Source organism: Vitis vinifera, chromosome 9, assembly GCF_030704535.1.
Source record: "Vitis vinifera cultivar Pinot Noir 40024 chromosome 9, ASM3070453v1".
Lineage (NCBI taxonomy): Eukaryota > Viridiplantae > Streptophyta > Magnoliopsida > Vitales > Vitaceae > Vitis > Vitis vinifera.
In genome coordinates, this window is record NC_081813.1 from 23,942,991 (window position 1) to 23,959,221 (window position 16,231).

The 16,231-nt window shown below is 31.2% G+C and overlaps 1 protein-coding gene across 3 annotated transcripts; it reads right to left on the reverse strand.

Moving 5' to 3' along the window:
• Positions 1-3,115: 3,115 nt before the first annotated feature.
• LOC100266791 (organic cation/carnitine transporter 7) lies at positions 3,116-13,311 on the reverse strand. Of its 3 annotated transcripts, none has more exons than XR_002030844.2 (7): positions 13,133-13,311; positions 11,358-11,634; positions 9,765-10,002; positions 8,234-8,762; positions 7,926-8,128; positions 6,088-6,438; positions 3,116-3,217 (listed from the first exon to the last, which is right to left on the reverse strand). XR_002030844.2 is itself a non-coding variant. In XM_002273600.4 (6 exons), the coding sequence occupies exons 2-6, from the start codon at positions 11,624-11,626 to the stop codon at positions 6,190-6,192; spliced, it is 1,488 nt and encodes a 495-aa protein (XP_002273636.1). In that variant the 5' UTR covers positions 11,627-11,634; positions 13,133-13,311; the 3' UTR covers positions 5,995-6,189. The 3 variants fall into 3 exon arrangements, 1 of the variants encoding a protein (XP_002273636.1); XR_002030843.2 differs by having other exon boundaries at positions 3,116-3,490; XM_002273600.4 differs by lacking the exon at positions 3,116-3,217 and having other exon boundaries at positions 5,995-6,438.
• Between the last annotated feature and the right edge of the window lie 2,920 nt (positions 13,312-16,231).

Sequence of the window (16,231 nt, forward strand, 5' to 3'; positions counted from 1 at the left end):
CTCCTCTCGATTTATGAAAAAAGATATAAATAAATAAAATTTAACAAAAGATAATAATAAGAGGTCATGGATTTGAATGGAAAATCAAATTACATTTTTAGTTTTTTATTTTATTTTAAATTTTGATTTTGTTTTTATTTTATTTTACGTTTTGATTTTGCCTTTATTTTATTTTAATTACAATAAATAAGAAGATGAAATATTTTAATAATAAACCGTTAAATATCATAATAAATGAGGATTGACAATAAGGTAATCCTCTTCAATAAATAGTTATAATTCAAATTTAAAACTCTAAATTAATGGTAGAAATATTGCAGCAAATATTTAAAGAAATTATTGATAATTATATAAAATAAGACATATTTTATTATTTTAAATATGAGAAATATTATTAATTCAAAGATTTATTATTTATAAGTAAATATTTATTTGAAATTTTATTTTAAGAATCTGTCCTTTTTTTTCTCTACTTTCTACCAAACCTTATCCCTCCAACATCCTTTCCAATTAATTTAATTTTTAAAATAAAAATAATAGATATATTTAAACATAAAAATAATTTGACAATTAAATTAATCTATAAATCTATAGCCTTTTTCATGTTTATTTTTTTTGTAAAATACTTTTTTTTTAAATTATCAACTTAATATTTTAAATATATTAAAAAAAATTATTGTATTCATTTTAAAATTAATTTTTATAATTTTAAAATTTAAAAAAAAATTGTATCAATTTTTAATAATTTTTTATTTTTATTTTTTACCTTTTAAACCTTTTCCATACCAACCCTAACCCCCAAATTATTTCCCCACCTTCTTCGTTGTCCTTTGAAATCTCTCGTGTGATCTCTACTTCTTGCTCTCATGGTTGCTACTTTTACATAATTTACGCTTTTCTCTTCCTCTTTCATCTCATCACCTTCATTCCCCTACTCCTTCTCTTATCTCTCTCTCACAAACGCACATATTTATCCACCTCTGTCATTCCATATGAAGCTCAAATTGCAATAGTCACCATTACCAACATTGCCACCATCAATTTTTCCATATGAAGCTCATATTGCAGTAGTCATCATCACTGACATTGTCACCATCAATTTTCTCATTTGGAGAAAGAAATTAGAAAAATAAAAATAAAAATAAAAACACAAATTTGAGGGTTTGTTATTTGTTTATGAATTTGGGATTTAGTTCAATTTACTGTATGATGCATTTTTTGAGGGTTTGAGAGTTTGTGATTTGTTCTTTGTCTGTGTATGTGTGTGTATTCAACTCTGTTCCTACATCCCTACTCTTTAGACAGAGTACCGCTAACCCTAAGTCGGGAACAGGGTTTTATGGTCGGTTCGCGACCCCTGGAAATTGGTCTAATAATTGTATCTACATCAATCCACCCTCTATATTACCGCAACTGCTCAAGTTGCTTCTTTCCCACCTGGGGAGTACATTCGAGCAATCTACTAGAATGTATAATTAGGCTTGAGCGCCGCAACCCCCCCCCCCCCCACACAGAATCAATGCTTTGACCGGGAATGCCTTCAGTTCACAATGTAAAAAATAGGGAAAACAACTTGAGATTGTTCTCCAAAACCATCAAATTGAGAACACAAAAAACACAAAGAACAATTGTCAAACATGTTTTTAAGTGTTTTTTGTTTTAAAGAACAAAAAATAGTTTTTAGAAACAGCAACCAAACAAGCCTTAAATATCTCATTGTGAAACTTCAATAAAGAGGTTTTAAGGAACCCACTCCATCAAAGACTAAGAAAAGAACTATGGGTGTTGATAGTATAAGATTCTATGAATTAGACAAGAACTATAGGTGTGGGTGGTATAAGATCCTAAAGAGGAGGTACATGTGATAAGGTAAAAATTGTATTAATTTCTCATCATTAGTGAATTATTTAGTGATTGATAAATCACCTATTGTTTTTTTACACCTAATAACTTAAGTCATTTTTCCATATTACATCTCGTCTTGTATTATTGATTGATTTTATTTATACTTGCATGAGATTGATTATGATTGATATATAATTAATTTAAAGGAACAAACTAAAAATTGGTAATAAAGCATTAATTTGGGACTAATTGAGGAACTTCTTATTCAACCTATCCTCTTTTGGGTAATTTTATTATATTAAAATTAGACATAAAATTTCTAAAATGCTCTATGAACTCAACCTAATAAGAACATACTTTGCATAATATATAATTATTTCACTTATCACATGAGGAAAAGTATATCATAAATATATCTTTTTACAATGGATTGAAATGATTATGATAAAAGCGTTTTTATCTTTATCGTTTCTATTATAACTTATAAGTACTTATATTAAAAACATTTTTATGGAATACAATGAAGTGCTTTTAATATTAGCTTTTAGTAATGTGGTACGATAAAAGTTTAATTTTGAAATAATTACTTATCAAGTATTAGTTTAAAATTCATTTTAAAAGTAATTTTTAAAAATTTGCTATCCATTTATAAGGGGATGTTTTTATCATTAAAAAACACCTTTTAACTTTCCTAGAATCACTCATAAATACACTCTTACAATCCATTTGCAAGTGATTTTAGGAAAAGGTTCTTCTTCATGCCTTGAAGGACTTCATTATTTTTTTCAACAACCACAAATACCAATCATATCATTAACCAAAATATATGAAGTTTTCAAAGGCATGATTATCTCATTTTTGTTATAAATGAAGTGGTGAATGCCCACCACATTATTATACTAATTAATATTATTTATGACTTTCATTTACTGAACATAATTATGAGATTAAATGGAAGTCATTTGGAAGGCCTTGAAAAGGGTTTCTCATCCTTTGTACAACATTCATCCCAAGTTCTCAATTCTTTTCTTTGAATTCCTTCTCTCCATTATGTATTATCAAAAGTAATATATATTTCTCTCTACTTGATAGGAGATGTTTTTACAACCCATTTTGCGGATTCTCATTTTAATGAGAGTGTTTTTCTGTTATTAGGGAAAGAAAAGTCGATTCCAAAAGAATGACGAAAAATTAGTCCGAATGCATCTACTATGTCTCATCTTGATCCTCTTACACATTAATGTGAACTAAAAGTTCAAAAGATCATTCATTTGAAAAATCTTGTAAATGAATTACTAGATGCATTCATTGATATAAAGAAAGTTACAGTCACATAACTCAGCTACAAATACCCTAGCATGGATTGATGTCCCTGTAGGATGATTAACAAATGGATTTAAGAAATGCCTGAAGTGAGATAAACTTGTTGACTCAAAGCATGTAACTCCTCGGAAGAGGAGAACATAAGGAAAACTTGACACTCTAGAAGAGACCATCAAAATGACTTATCAATCTAAAATTGATAAATTTATAGCCCTCGAAAAGGCACAAATAAAGTCGAAAGCCCCTGAAGAGGCACATATTGAACAAGAAACCCCTGAAGATATACGAATTGAACAAGTAGCCCCTAAAGAAGCATAAGTACCTAAGAATTATGAGATTTCAGTAAGTTATATACACATGGGAGAAAAATGATATTGAAATAATATTGTTATTAACAATATTTTTGCTTTCCAAGTAGCCAATGACATCATAAAAAATGATGAAGAACCCAAACCATGAAATATGGAAGAATGCTGACACAAAAATGATCAACCAAAATGGAAAGAAGTTATGCAAGTAGAGTTAAACTCGTTAACAAAACAAGAAACTTTTAAACCTATACCCCAAACACCTAAAGATGTAAAGTCTGTTGGGTAAAAATGGGTATTTATACGAAATCATAATGAAAATAATGAGATCATAAGATATAAAACGTTATCAGTAGCATAAGATTTCTCATAGAGACCTGGTATTGACTACAAAGAAATATACTCTCCTGTCATGGTCACAATCACATTTCACTTTTTAATTAATTTGGCAATCTCAGAAATACTAGACATATGTCTCATCAATGTTATTACAATATATTTTTATGGTGAATGAAATGGTGAATGTCCACCACATTATTATGCTAATTAACATTATTTATGAGTTCTATTTACTCAACATAATTATGAGATTAAATGGAAGTGATTTAGAATGCCTATAAAAAGGTTTCACATCCGTTGTATAACATCCATCCCGAGCAATAAGAAATTCCTTCTCAATTCTTTTCTTTGATCATCTCCTCCCCATTATATATTATTAAGAATTATATATATTTCTTTGCGTTTATTCTTGTTTTATAACACTTTTTTATTTTTCTTTTTTTATAATAAACGGTGTCATTTAGATCTGTTTCCTATTCTCCATTTTTAAACATAAAAAAAGATAATGAATTTTTAAAACATAGAGGCATCAAATTTATTTTTTAACTACCTTAGATTTTAAAATTTTTAACTTTTTTTAAAGAAACATAAATAAATTTATTCTTAGAGATTGGTGAATGAGGTGTGGGACCCAAGGCTTGGCCAAGGAGGGTGGAATCTCAGATTGGTTAGAGATTCTAATGATTGGGAGTTGGGGCTGATAGAGGATCTGTTGTTTTTGCTAAGGGACATCAGAGTTACCCCTGAGGAGGACTCCGTGCTTTGGAAATGGGGGGATTCTGATAGTTTTCGGATTCGGAGGGCTTACAATCTGCTGGCAGCCCCTAATCCTCTTGTTTTTCCGGGAAAAAATATTTGGGTGGATAAGGTCCCATCCAAAGTGGCTTTCTTTTCGTGGGAGGCTACTTGGGAAAAAATCCTCACTTTGGATAGGCTGCAAATGCGTGGGTGGTAGCTTCCAAATTGTTGCTTTTTGTGTGGTTGTGAAGAGGAAAATGTAAATCACATTCTTTTACACTGTACAGTGGTTAGGACCCTTTGGGAAATCGCCTTTGCCTTATTCGGGGTCCAATGGGTGTTTCTAGAGAGGGTCAAAGAGGCGTTGTTTTGTTGGCAGGGCCCTTTTGTGGGTAAGAAAAGGAAGAAAATATGGAAGTCCATTCCATTATGTATTTTTTGGACGATGTGGAAGGAAAGAAATAGGTTAGCTTTTAGAGGGGGTCTTTTGGCTATTCAGTCTCTTAAGAACTCTTTTGTATGTAATCTGTGGAGTTGGGCTAAGTTGTATAGGGGAGAGGAGTCTTCTTCACTTCTAGGCTTCTTGGAGTGGGTAGCGGTCCCCTAAAGGCTGGTGAGGTGTTCTTGTTTTTGTTTTTTTGGCCTTGGGGCTGCTTAGTATACCTTTTGTATGCGGTGTGGCCTTTTGGCCTTCTCTAATATATTTTCTGCTATTGCCTATCAAAAAAAAAATTTATTCTTAAGTTATTATAATTTTTTTTTATTAATTCCAAAATTAGATCCAACCTTTGCTTTACATCCTTCAAATGTTAAAATATCAATGACTCTTCACACCCTTCAAATCTTCTCCCACTATTTTCTCTCTATAAAAATATTAATAATAACATAGGGAAAGAAAATACGTAAAGATGAAAAAACAAACAAAAGAAAGGGGGAGGACCCTGTGAGAATGGATTTTTATTTTTATTTTTTGGAATCCTAGGGTCTATTTGGGAACAGTTATTGAACAGTTTTGTAACTAGAAAACACCTTTGATGAATTTTTTTTATGGAAAATGGTTTTTTAAGAATTTATTTTGAAAATGGATTTTTTTTCAAAAATAAACGAAGTGTTTTCAAGTGTTTTTTTACATAGAGTATTCTAAAAAAAATAATTAAAACTTGTGAGAATACTTTATAAACTTTTCCATTATACATTAGTGCACACTACTTAGCAATTGAAAGCTATCTTTAAAAACTGTTAGTATAAATGGCTTTTTGAGAAATGTTTCCAAAACATTGTCAAACACACCAAGATGCTTAGAATCAAGCAAGTATCAACCATTATTTTCTGACATTCTACTGGGAATAATTCCTCAAATTATATCAGTAGAACATAACACAGATTTCGAGTCTTTTATAGATCAAGTGATAAAAAAAAAAATGTAACATGGAAGCATGAATAGCAGGAAAAAAGAAAACTCTCAATTCAGAATAGAAATGCAGAAATATGACTATTCACATATGAATACACAAAGTGTAGAAGAAAAACATACCTATAGTAGGGAGGCAGAAGAGATCATCTTCAACTTTTTGTAAACAACTATTGTGTTAAGAGTACGTGGGGGAGGAGAGCTCCTGGTGTACTTTGTTTGAGTTTATAATATAGAATTGACTTGTTCTGAGCTAGATAGAGTATCTTTCAATTCCCGGCCCTTGGTTTCGAATGGGAAGAGTATTACGCAGATCCCAGAAATAAAGATTACAATTTCAAAGAGAATGACTGCAGCAGCTTGATGGCATCCATGCACCAAACCAACTGCAACAAGAGGGCATAACATCCCACCAATCCTTCCAACTGAGCTTGCAACTCCAACGCCTGTTGTTCTGACAGATGTTGGGTATATCTACAATTGAAGAGAAACATGGAGAGATTAATTTCTTGGTTCTGATGGAAAAAGCTCTGTTATATTGGGAACAAACAATAATAGCTGCAGACAAACCACAAATTTATGATCACTCATAATTAGATAGATAAATAGATGAGAGAAGACTAGAATCCCAGAGTTCTAGCTAATTAGAGCTTTACTACCATGTTAAAGAAGAAAGAATATGAGATGGGAATATGTTTTCTCTCTTCTTTCATTTTTTTATTAATTAGAAAATAATAAATAATATTAATACATTGCACCCCATGATAACCTTAACATTCAAATTACAAAAATGCCCTCACAAATAATCTTTAAGGCTATGTATGGTAAAGTTGAAAAAAATGTCAAGGAAAGAAAATAAAAGAAAAAGTGGAAGAAAAGAAAAAAAATAAAGGAAAATAAATATCAGATTTAAAGACAATAAATTATGTTACTTCAAAGATGTATAAGTTTCTAAATAATTTTAATAATATTTGATTTTCCTTGATAAAGCCAAACATGAGAAAATTATTTTCCTTATTATTATTTTTTTTTTCTTTCCTTAGTACTTGTTGGGAATCAAACATAGCCTAAGAACTCATAGATTAGCAAATGGATCATGTAGACAAACAATTGAGTAAGGATTTGAAAGTTATGCGATTTTAATAAGCATGGATTGTTTTTCTACATTTTGTCATCCATTCCCAAGTGATAAAAAATGAATTTGTTTCTGTTGATACCATGGTTAAATTTTTTTTATTTTTTTTTATTAGACATGATTAAAATCATTTGCATCAAACCTGGAACTACCAAGGCCTAATCGATATGCCAACTAAGAAGAATTTGAGTTTATCTAAAATCATCAAAATTCAACACTTGAATAAAACATAACAGTATTAAATTTACAATAGAATTCCAGCAATGGGAGCTCCAGGAGCCAATGCATTGATTGCGGGTGAATCCAGATATAAACCTACTTTTTGAATTTGTGTTGCTTTTCAATTTCAATCATCATTCCTTATAAGATCACCCAAACAAGAAGGCAATCAAAAGGGTTTGTTCCACTCAAACCCAAATGAATATGAATCCTATAGTTGTTTTTATGCATAGAGATTAGAGAATTGTAACAAAATCAGCACAGGATTACCATACCTGTCGGATTAGATTTTTAAGGAGGAAAAGCCTGTCCTTTTGCACACTTTTTATGCAGAAAAAAGAATGGGGAGAACAAGTATGTAGATATGGGTTGGCTAATGTAAATTGTATAGACAAGACAAAATACAAATTTGAAAAAAAATACATATATACATACATATAAAGATAATCTAGCTGATTTAAAAAGTATGGGCAGATAGAGTTTCAATATTGTAAAAAATGTGGGTCTTCATGGAGCATGACATTTTCATAATTTCTGGTTTGTGAGATACCAAAGAGGAGTAAAAGTTTGATAACATTATCAGATGAAGCTTAATTTCTCGACTTACCTCTGGAGCATATATGTAGACGACTGTAAAGGTTACTGTAATGCATATGCGAGCTCCAAACAGAAGAGCTGTTGTCAAACCTTGAGGCTGATGGAATACCAATGGGAGCAGGAAAATACAACAGAGGAAGAACATTGCTGACATTGACAGTTTGCGACCAAGTATATCTACTGTGGCAGCTGACAAAAGGAGCCCAGGGAATTCTAGAGGTGAACCAAAGGCAAATGTTACTTGATCTTCTTCCATTGGTAAGAAAAACATTTTCTATAATCAAGTAAAACAATAAAGAGATGAGTAGACAAGAGTACCTGCAAAACTGGTGATAAAAACATCTTTGTAATTAATATCCTGGGTCTTTTCAGACTGCAACTCAGCCACCCCACATTTATTCTGTTCATTGTTCAGCTCAGAGGTCAGCAGCACGAGGCCATAATATGAAAATGCATTCCCAAAGAATACCATCCACAAGAGGAGTGTCGATCTGAGTAATTTTGGGGACAGAAGCATAAACAGTGATGAGATGCCTCCCATATTAGAATCTATATCCTTATGACTTGAGCCAGAATCTGCTTCTGGTGAGAGCAACTTCATATCTTCTGATGGATTACTATTCTCAGGTACCCCTACTTGGTGATCAGAAACAAGAATGCCAGGAGGTAGTTCTGCTCGGTTCATTCTTGCTATTTTCTCCAAAACACTAAGTGCCTCGGTTGTCCTACCTTTCAGGCATAAATACCTTGGTGACTCGGGTGTCACCCTATAGAATATAAGCAGAAGCAATGAAGGAAGAGCAGACAGTGCAAGTAACCACCTCCAACCCAATGTTGGCATGACACACTGTAAAAACATAACATGAGAAAGAAGACTACCAGCCAAGCATCTTTCTTATTATGGGTATTAGCATAAAGATCCTAATCTGGTAAAAAATCAACATTATCTAAACTTCAAAGTCTTGATAAATGACTCAAACTCAGATTGGAGAAAATCTTTTTTTTTTTTTTTTTTAACTTTTTTGATAGGAGATGTAATCTGTCTTCTCTTGAACTTCTTTCTGCATATATTAAAAAAGTATCCAGAGTAGATAGAGCAAGAGCTAAGAACTACAGTAGGCTCTTCCTCAGTTTTCTAGGTTCATGGGTGATTGCAACACTAATCACCCATTGCTAATGCCAAATTATTGCACATAACCCCTATATATATTTACACCAATTCTCCACTATGGAGCAAAGAATCTCTGGATCAAGAATGGAAATCACTGGTACGCAAAATAGGTTATAATATTCAATGGAACCATTGTTTGATTATTTCAAGAAATATAACAAAGTCTAATCTAAATCATAGGAAAATTTTAAGAAAATTGATCTTGAATTTCTTCAATATAGAAATCTTAATGCATGCCCCTAACCTAATGGTCAAGAAAATGATGCTATTGATGATAGAAGCCTCTTTTGCTGAGACCACATGCCGAAGGAGCCACACTTGACTGGAATAATAACCAGACATGTCATATGCAGTTTATTGGAGAACATAGAAAACCATCAGAGAGAAAAGGCGATAAGTAATTTTTTTATAAATATCTAATTAATAAAAATATGCTACTAAAGGGTTAAAGAATTTTGAATGGTGAAATAAGGCATACCACTTCTCTCCACTAAGGATCCTAAGAATCTCATCAATGTCCTTTTACATGAAATCCGAAAGCATTAACCAACACTATATCTCCTTTATCTCCAGGATTAAAGATCAGAAATTAAGAAACTAGAGACAAATAAAGAGATCAAAATCCATGAAGAAAGCATGTCAACTCAACCACAAATGATGAGGTAATCATGAGCATACCCACGCAAGTGAAGCCTCAAGAATCGTTCCAACAGTCCAGAAACCTGAAAAAATAACCATCCAAGTGCCTCTATTTGGAGCAGGAATGAACTCTAAAAACCAAGATGAGAGTACAGGACCACCTCCCAAACCAAGACCAACCAAACAACGAAGAATAATCAATGAAATATAATTTGGGGCAAAAGCACTTAGAAAACCGGCTGCAGAAGTCACCACTGCTGTGATGAGGAATCCCTTCCTGGAGCAATAGAACAAAACAAAACAATTGGAACAAAGTAAAAAAAAAACAACTTATACAGAACAGCTGAGTTTTATAGAAAACAAATTGCATCAACATAATTTCTTAGAAAGAATAGCCAAAGCAAAATCATAGTTATCAGAGCAAGTAGAAGTGGGAGTTTTGAATAGTAGAGAAGTAAAGCTAGAATAGACTACTTGGTAAAGAAGCAAGTTAGAAAGAGGTGCAAAGCATTACAATTAGCACGCACAAACATGCACATTAATTGTATCTTCACAAGTTGATAGATACTTACTATTTTGAAAATTGGATTATACAAAGTTTCATATTTTAAACAAATTTAGCAATGAATTTATTCATATGTGTTACTCCAAATGCAATCCTCCATTTTTTCTTGATATATGACAATCTAATAAAGAAGCGGGGTGTTTTTGGGCTTCAATGGCTTGCTAGAATATATGCACTTACAATTTAGAAGTGATATCTATAAAGGATTATATAATGAATACAAGAAAGAGTATGCAATGATAAATTTTAGAAAAACAAAATGACAGTTACTTATATTAATAATCAATAATGGCTAATAAAACATGCTTTCTCATAAAGGAAAAAAACAATGAATTATTGGGTTGGCCTACTGTATTAGAAAAAAGAGTAAACACTAAATCCATAAGAGTATTGATTATCATTAGAAGTTATGAAATTCTTAGCTAGTGGGCAACGCTTGCAGTGCTTAGTTAATGAATCTTGGCACTCCTGACTAAAGTTGTAAATAAATATAAAAGCAGAAATTGTTTCAATTTGAAGTGGACTTCCTTGAAAGTTTTTAAAGAATATCATTTTTACACCCATTCCCTCCCTCCGCCGCCCCAATTCATGCTCCCTGCATGTAATTGCTACAAGCGAGAGATAGAAACAATAAATGTGTAGCCACTATGTAACAATCACAAAATAAACCATTGAAAACATTAAAAGAAACAGGTACTTTAATTGAATTAACTTTGAAATATGCAGGAGCTAGGAATGTTTTGTTATGGTACACCTAGAATTGCTTCCTGGGAAAAAAAAAAATAAGACAAGATGAGAAGAAAAACATCACAGATGAGTCACACATGAGGCATATATAGAATAACAGAAGACAAGAGTAATAAAGATTAAACACCACAAAGCATGTCCAGAAAAATTAGAACACAAAAAATAACTAATGCGAGCAGAAAGTAATTAGTTCAACTATGAACTGTTCAAGTTTGTTTAATTAAGCAAACAATATCTAGCATCGAATCAGAGAAGGAAGCTGTTTAAGTAAAGAAGAGAGGCTATTACAACCTAAACACAGAAATGGAAAGGGGCCTCACCTTCGACCATGGTTATCAGAAACAATGCCCCATGAATATGCCCCAACTAGCATGCCAGCAAAAACTACACTAGTTATTAGGCTCTCTTCATGAGAAGAAAGACCCCAAGCAGACTGCACAGCTGGTCCTACGAAAGAGAGAAGCATCATTTCCATTGCTTCTGAAATCCAGCCCATCCCAGCATAAGCAAGCACAAGAATTTGGAAATTTCCAAATCCCATGGCCACAAGTGCGTCATCCACTGTGTAATTAGGGCTTTCATCCCCCATCTACAAAACTAAAGAAACAGGAAAATTTTGTTCCAATTTATTAGTAAAAATAAAATTCAGCTTAATAGCATAATCACACAAACAATCATTTCACATGAAAAGGGGCAAAATGTTTACAGATCGAAGTCATGTTTCTTCTTTAGTCATAATGTTTTGCCTGCATCATAAGTGGTTGCAACCACTACCAAACATGATATCAGGAATGGTTGTGGAAGATCATTACCAGATGAATAAAAAATATATTAGTTTAAATCCCTATGCAGTATTGCATCAATTTGGTGATTCTCAAGAAAGTTGGAATTGCCTGCTCTTGGAAAGAATTGATAACTAAATAGTATTCTCTTCTACTGTGTGATTCCCAATAAATTTTGGATGAATATTCACCAAACAAGATTTGATGTTTTATCTTTACATTGGAGTTGCACAAACAAAGGTGTACCTACCACAAGATGAGCTCCAATTGTAGCAATAAGCTTTAAAATTATTCTTTTTTCCTTTTCATCAAATAGCTAAAATTCAATTGCATTGAGTTCAAAAGCTTTGTTGGTACCTAATGTTTCAGAGCTTTGGACATTAAGTTAAAAGAACTAAGCAAATAGTGATATGGATGTTGTTGGGGTGGTTGTGTGTATCGATACTCTAGGAAGATGCTATAACCTCAGAACGATGACAACATAAAGGGAGTTCAGATTGTTGAATTCAATTCATTTTCCTTAGAAATTGGACATCTTTTTGGAGCTAAACATTGCTGTTTTAAGCCCTTTATTCATGATAGAATACGTGTCTAATTCTATAGTTCTGTCATTCATGTTGTATGAATGGTTATAAATGTGGGAGATTATTATTCACGGCTTGTTCTTGGGGAACCAACTGGATGTGCTGCCAGCAGCAATCATCATTGTGGCCATAGTAGAGAGTGTAAACAAGCTCATCATGACAGAAATATCAGGTAAAAAATTATTTAATAAGCAGCAACTGAACAAAGGAAGTTGCAGAATATGCATATGAGATTTTTGCAGTATCTTTGCAGCCTTAGGCCCTCATTACCGATGACTTGACTCCAGTAAACTTTGATTTCTTATCTAAATCATACATATACATTTGTATTATCAAATTCCACAAGTTCATGCATATGCAACTTCAAATTGCAAGATCCCAAGAACCCTAGTTTTTGAGCATTTCATTACTATAACCACAAAACCCGAACCCAAAATTCGCATAATTAAGAATGAAAAACTGAACATGAATGGAATCTAAGCACACAGAAATTGAAACACCATACCAAACCTATCACACAAAAATCAAGAATCCATCGCCCAAAAACAAACAAACATTCAAAATAATCCAAATAGAATACACAATCAACAAGCAATTGAGACTGCATGCCGATTAAACAACCAAAACCCACAAAAGTAACATTAAAATTAGATCCAAAAAATCTAGAATTCAAATCAAATTATTACAAACTATGAAGAAAAATATGAAAAAGAGGAGGAAATGAAGAACCTGGTAGGAGGATGAACGCGGAGATGAGGTGAGAAATGGGAATGAGAAAATGGATTGAAGTAAACGAGAGGGTAGAGGGGTTGGTTTTTCATCAAGAAGAAGCAATTGAAATTTGAAAATTATCACCAACTACTCATTATAAAAATTATTATAGTTTTGGTTATTTATACGAAACTCCTTGCCCGTTATTGACTCCACGCCTCTTTCTCTGACTTTGACAGTCTATGGTTTCTCTTGTTTGTGGGCTTCCATTTATTGGGCCTACTCTCAGCCCAGCCCAGACCATTCCTGCTGAGCCTTTACATCATATGGCCCATATAGGAAGCCTAGTTTGTTTAATTTGATCATGCTTTTTTAATTATATTTATTTATATTAAAATGCTAAATTTTTTACTAAACTTAAAATTTCATCGATGTTCCGTTTGTTCCTTGTTTAAGGTCCACAACTAACTTTACAGCTACGTAGTAAATGATAGTCGATTCATTACAAATGTTGGTTTGTTGGAATATTCATTTGTCATAATCTTTTGGGAGGCCTCATGGATATCATATTATGATTCCTCGTGGAAATGTTTGGTTTTCGGAAAGTTTATGGACAAAAATAAAAAAAGAAAATTATAAGTGAAAGAAAGTATGAAAAACAATAATTCATTTGTTTTATTAGAAAAAGTTTCTCTTATTTTGCAAACTTTCTTTTAGTAGCCGATTATTATATGTGCGAAATTTGCAAAATAGACATTCTTAGAGTTCAATCAATCATATAATACTATTTGATTGAAACTTAGTATAAACAATTAAAATACTTTTCCACAAACATAACATTGGATGTTTCCGAGATTTATACTATGTATGGTCGTATTGTATATACTTTTTTTCATACGTGCTATTTTAATATCTTCCTATACCACATTCTTAACAAAGTCAAAGATGCCTATGAAATGTTAATATCTCTTATTCTAAATATTTACCTTAGAGACTATTTAAAATTGATTTTGGTTAAAACAATTTTTATCCATAACGCTTTTGTCAGTAACATTTTAATTAAAAACATTTTCAAAAAGATTTGGTTGATACTTAAAAGGTGTTTAGTAAAACTCAATACTTATTACTTAATAATTTAAGTTACCTTTAAGTTAAATGATACTTAAGTTGTTGACTTAAAAATTATTACTTAATTATTAGTTTAAATATTAAGGTTGTTTTATAAAATTTTATTTTAAATAATCAAATTGATATATTTATCCTCATAAATTATAACTATGATAAAATAAGTAAAATAACAATGGAGGTCGTGAAGTAGTAAAAGAAATTATATAAATGATTAAGGCAAATGAGAATAAATAAAATAAAATAAAGATGTAAATTTAAAAATAAGTTAATTATTTTTACTTATTACTTAAAGTTATTTTTTACTTTAAGTTATACTATTAAATTGTTCAACCAAACACCCACTAAACATAATTCTTTTTTTTTCACCTAAATATTTGAGTTAAATTTAACTATCTGTCCCTCAACAAGCACTTACATGATTTAAAACTATTAAAAATCCCCCCTTAACAAACCATGTCCATGGAGAAATAACTTTCCTTGTTCATTAATTTGTTTTATTAAACGATATAAGCTAAATATATAATAAGTATATTATACGATATAAGAAACTCGAATAAAAATAAAATTTTAATCATAAATTTGATTAAGGTGATGTTTGTTTTTTAGTTGGATAGAAAAAAAAAATCAAAATATTTAACTTTTTCTATTTATTTAAAAATAGCTCGTTGATATCAATCAACATAGATAAAGTGAACTTGTCATCAATAAGTTCAATTTAATTATATTGGTTAATATCAATAAGTTACTTTTAACTTATTTTAACTTTTCATATTTAGCCAAAAAACAAATACCATTAAGAATAACAATCGATTAAGATATACTTTTTAGCTAATAAAAATTGATTAACCAAAGATGCTGAAAAACAATAGAAAAAAAAAATGAGATGTAAGAAAAAGTTATCTCTTTCAAATATTATTTAAAAATTTTAATTAATTGTATTTTTTTTTTCCACTTAGCTAATATTAATGTGGCATAAAATGAATTAACCAATGGTATCAAACTATTACATCCAACATTCTTTTCAAAATATTCATTAAATAGATCTTTTAGCTACTTCAGTTTCCACTTTGTTATTTTTTTTTTGTATTAAAATCACGCTTAATAATTATAGCCTTAACTTTAAGGTTAAAATTATATTCAGAATATATGATTTTAGTGATTTTTAAAATCGTAATTGGTGACTATGTTATTAATGTTAAGTGTAAAATGATATTAATATGTTGTAGTTTAAATATGAAAAAAAAAAATGATTATCTAGGAGAAGAATTACCAAGAAGAAGAATGACAAAAGCAAAGGAGCCCACTAATTCCAAGGTTTAAGGTAAAAAACAATTAGTGCTGATAGTTTAATGCAAACATCACATCAATTTTCCCACCTTATGATTCCCCTAGTGGAGATGGTTGTACCATTTAAGTTCAATGGGGGGTCACCATCCTTTGGTCATGATCAATGAAAATGTAACAGAGATGGGTCCATTGGTCCCAAAATGAAAACTTTTGTCCCTGTTTAAAGTCCAAAAATGGGCCATGGAAAAGATTGATGGGAGCTAGAAATGGTGAGCAGGAGGCATAGAGACATAGAGGCATAGACTCCACCACATGCCCTCTATACCACTAAAAGATTAGGAGCCATACCCACTTCCTAGCCTAGTGGGCATTCCTTATACCCCACCTTAATTATTGTAAGTTTAGTATTGCAAGAATAAGAAACCCTAATCAAGTTGATTACTAATACAATAATGAGAAATTGAAATTGATACCAAGTTGTGATTGGGGTTACAATGTACCTTGCATATTCAACATTCACTCCACATCTATTAGGACAAGTTTTTTAAAAAAAGTATAAATAACTTCAAAGCATATTTAATAATCTTTTTATTTTAATTTTAATCTGAAGTGGATTTACATCGGATTTAGGTATTGTCCTATCTTACCTTAACTATATCTATTGAGTATAGTTAAATTTTTATTTAGAATTAAAGTATGGAT

Coding starts and splice junctions, on each gene's coding strand:
- LOC100266791 (XM_002273600.4), bottom strand. CDS start 11,626: ATGGGGGATGAAAGCCCTAATTACACAGTGGATGACGCACTTGTGGCC. Junction 10,003..11,357: donor TCTGATAACCATGGTCGAAG/GTGAGGCCCCTT, acceptor CTATTGCTCCAG/GAAGGGATTCCTCATCACAG. Junction 6,439..7,925: donor TCTACATATATGCTCCAGAG/GTAAGTCGAGAA, acceptor CTTCAATTGTAG/ATATACCCAACATCTGTCAG.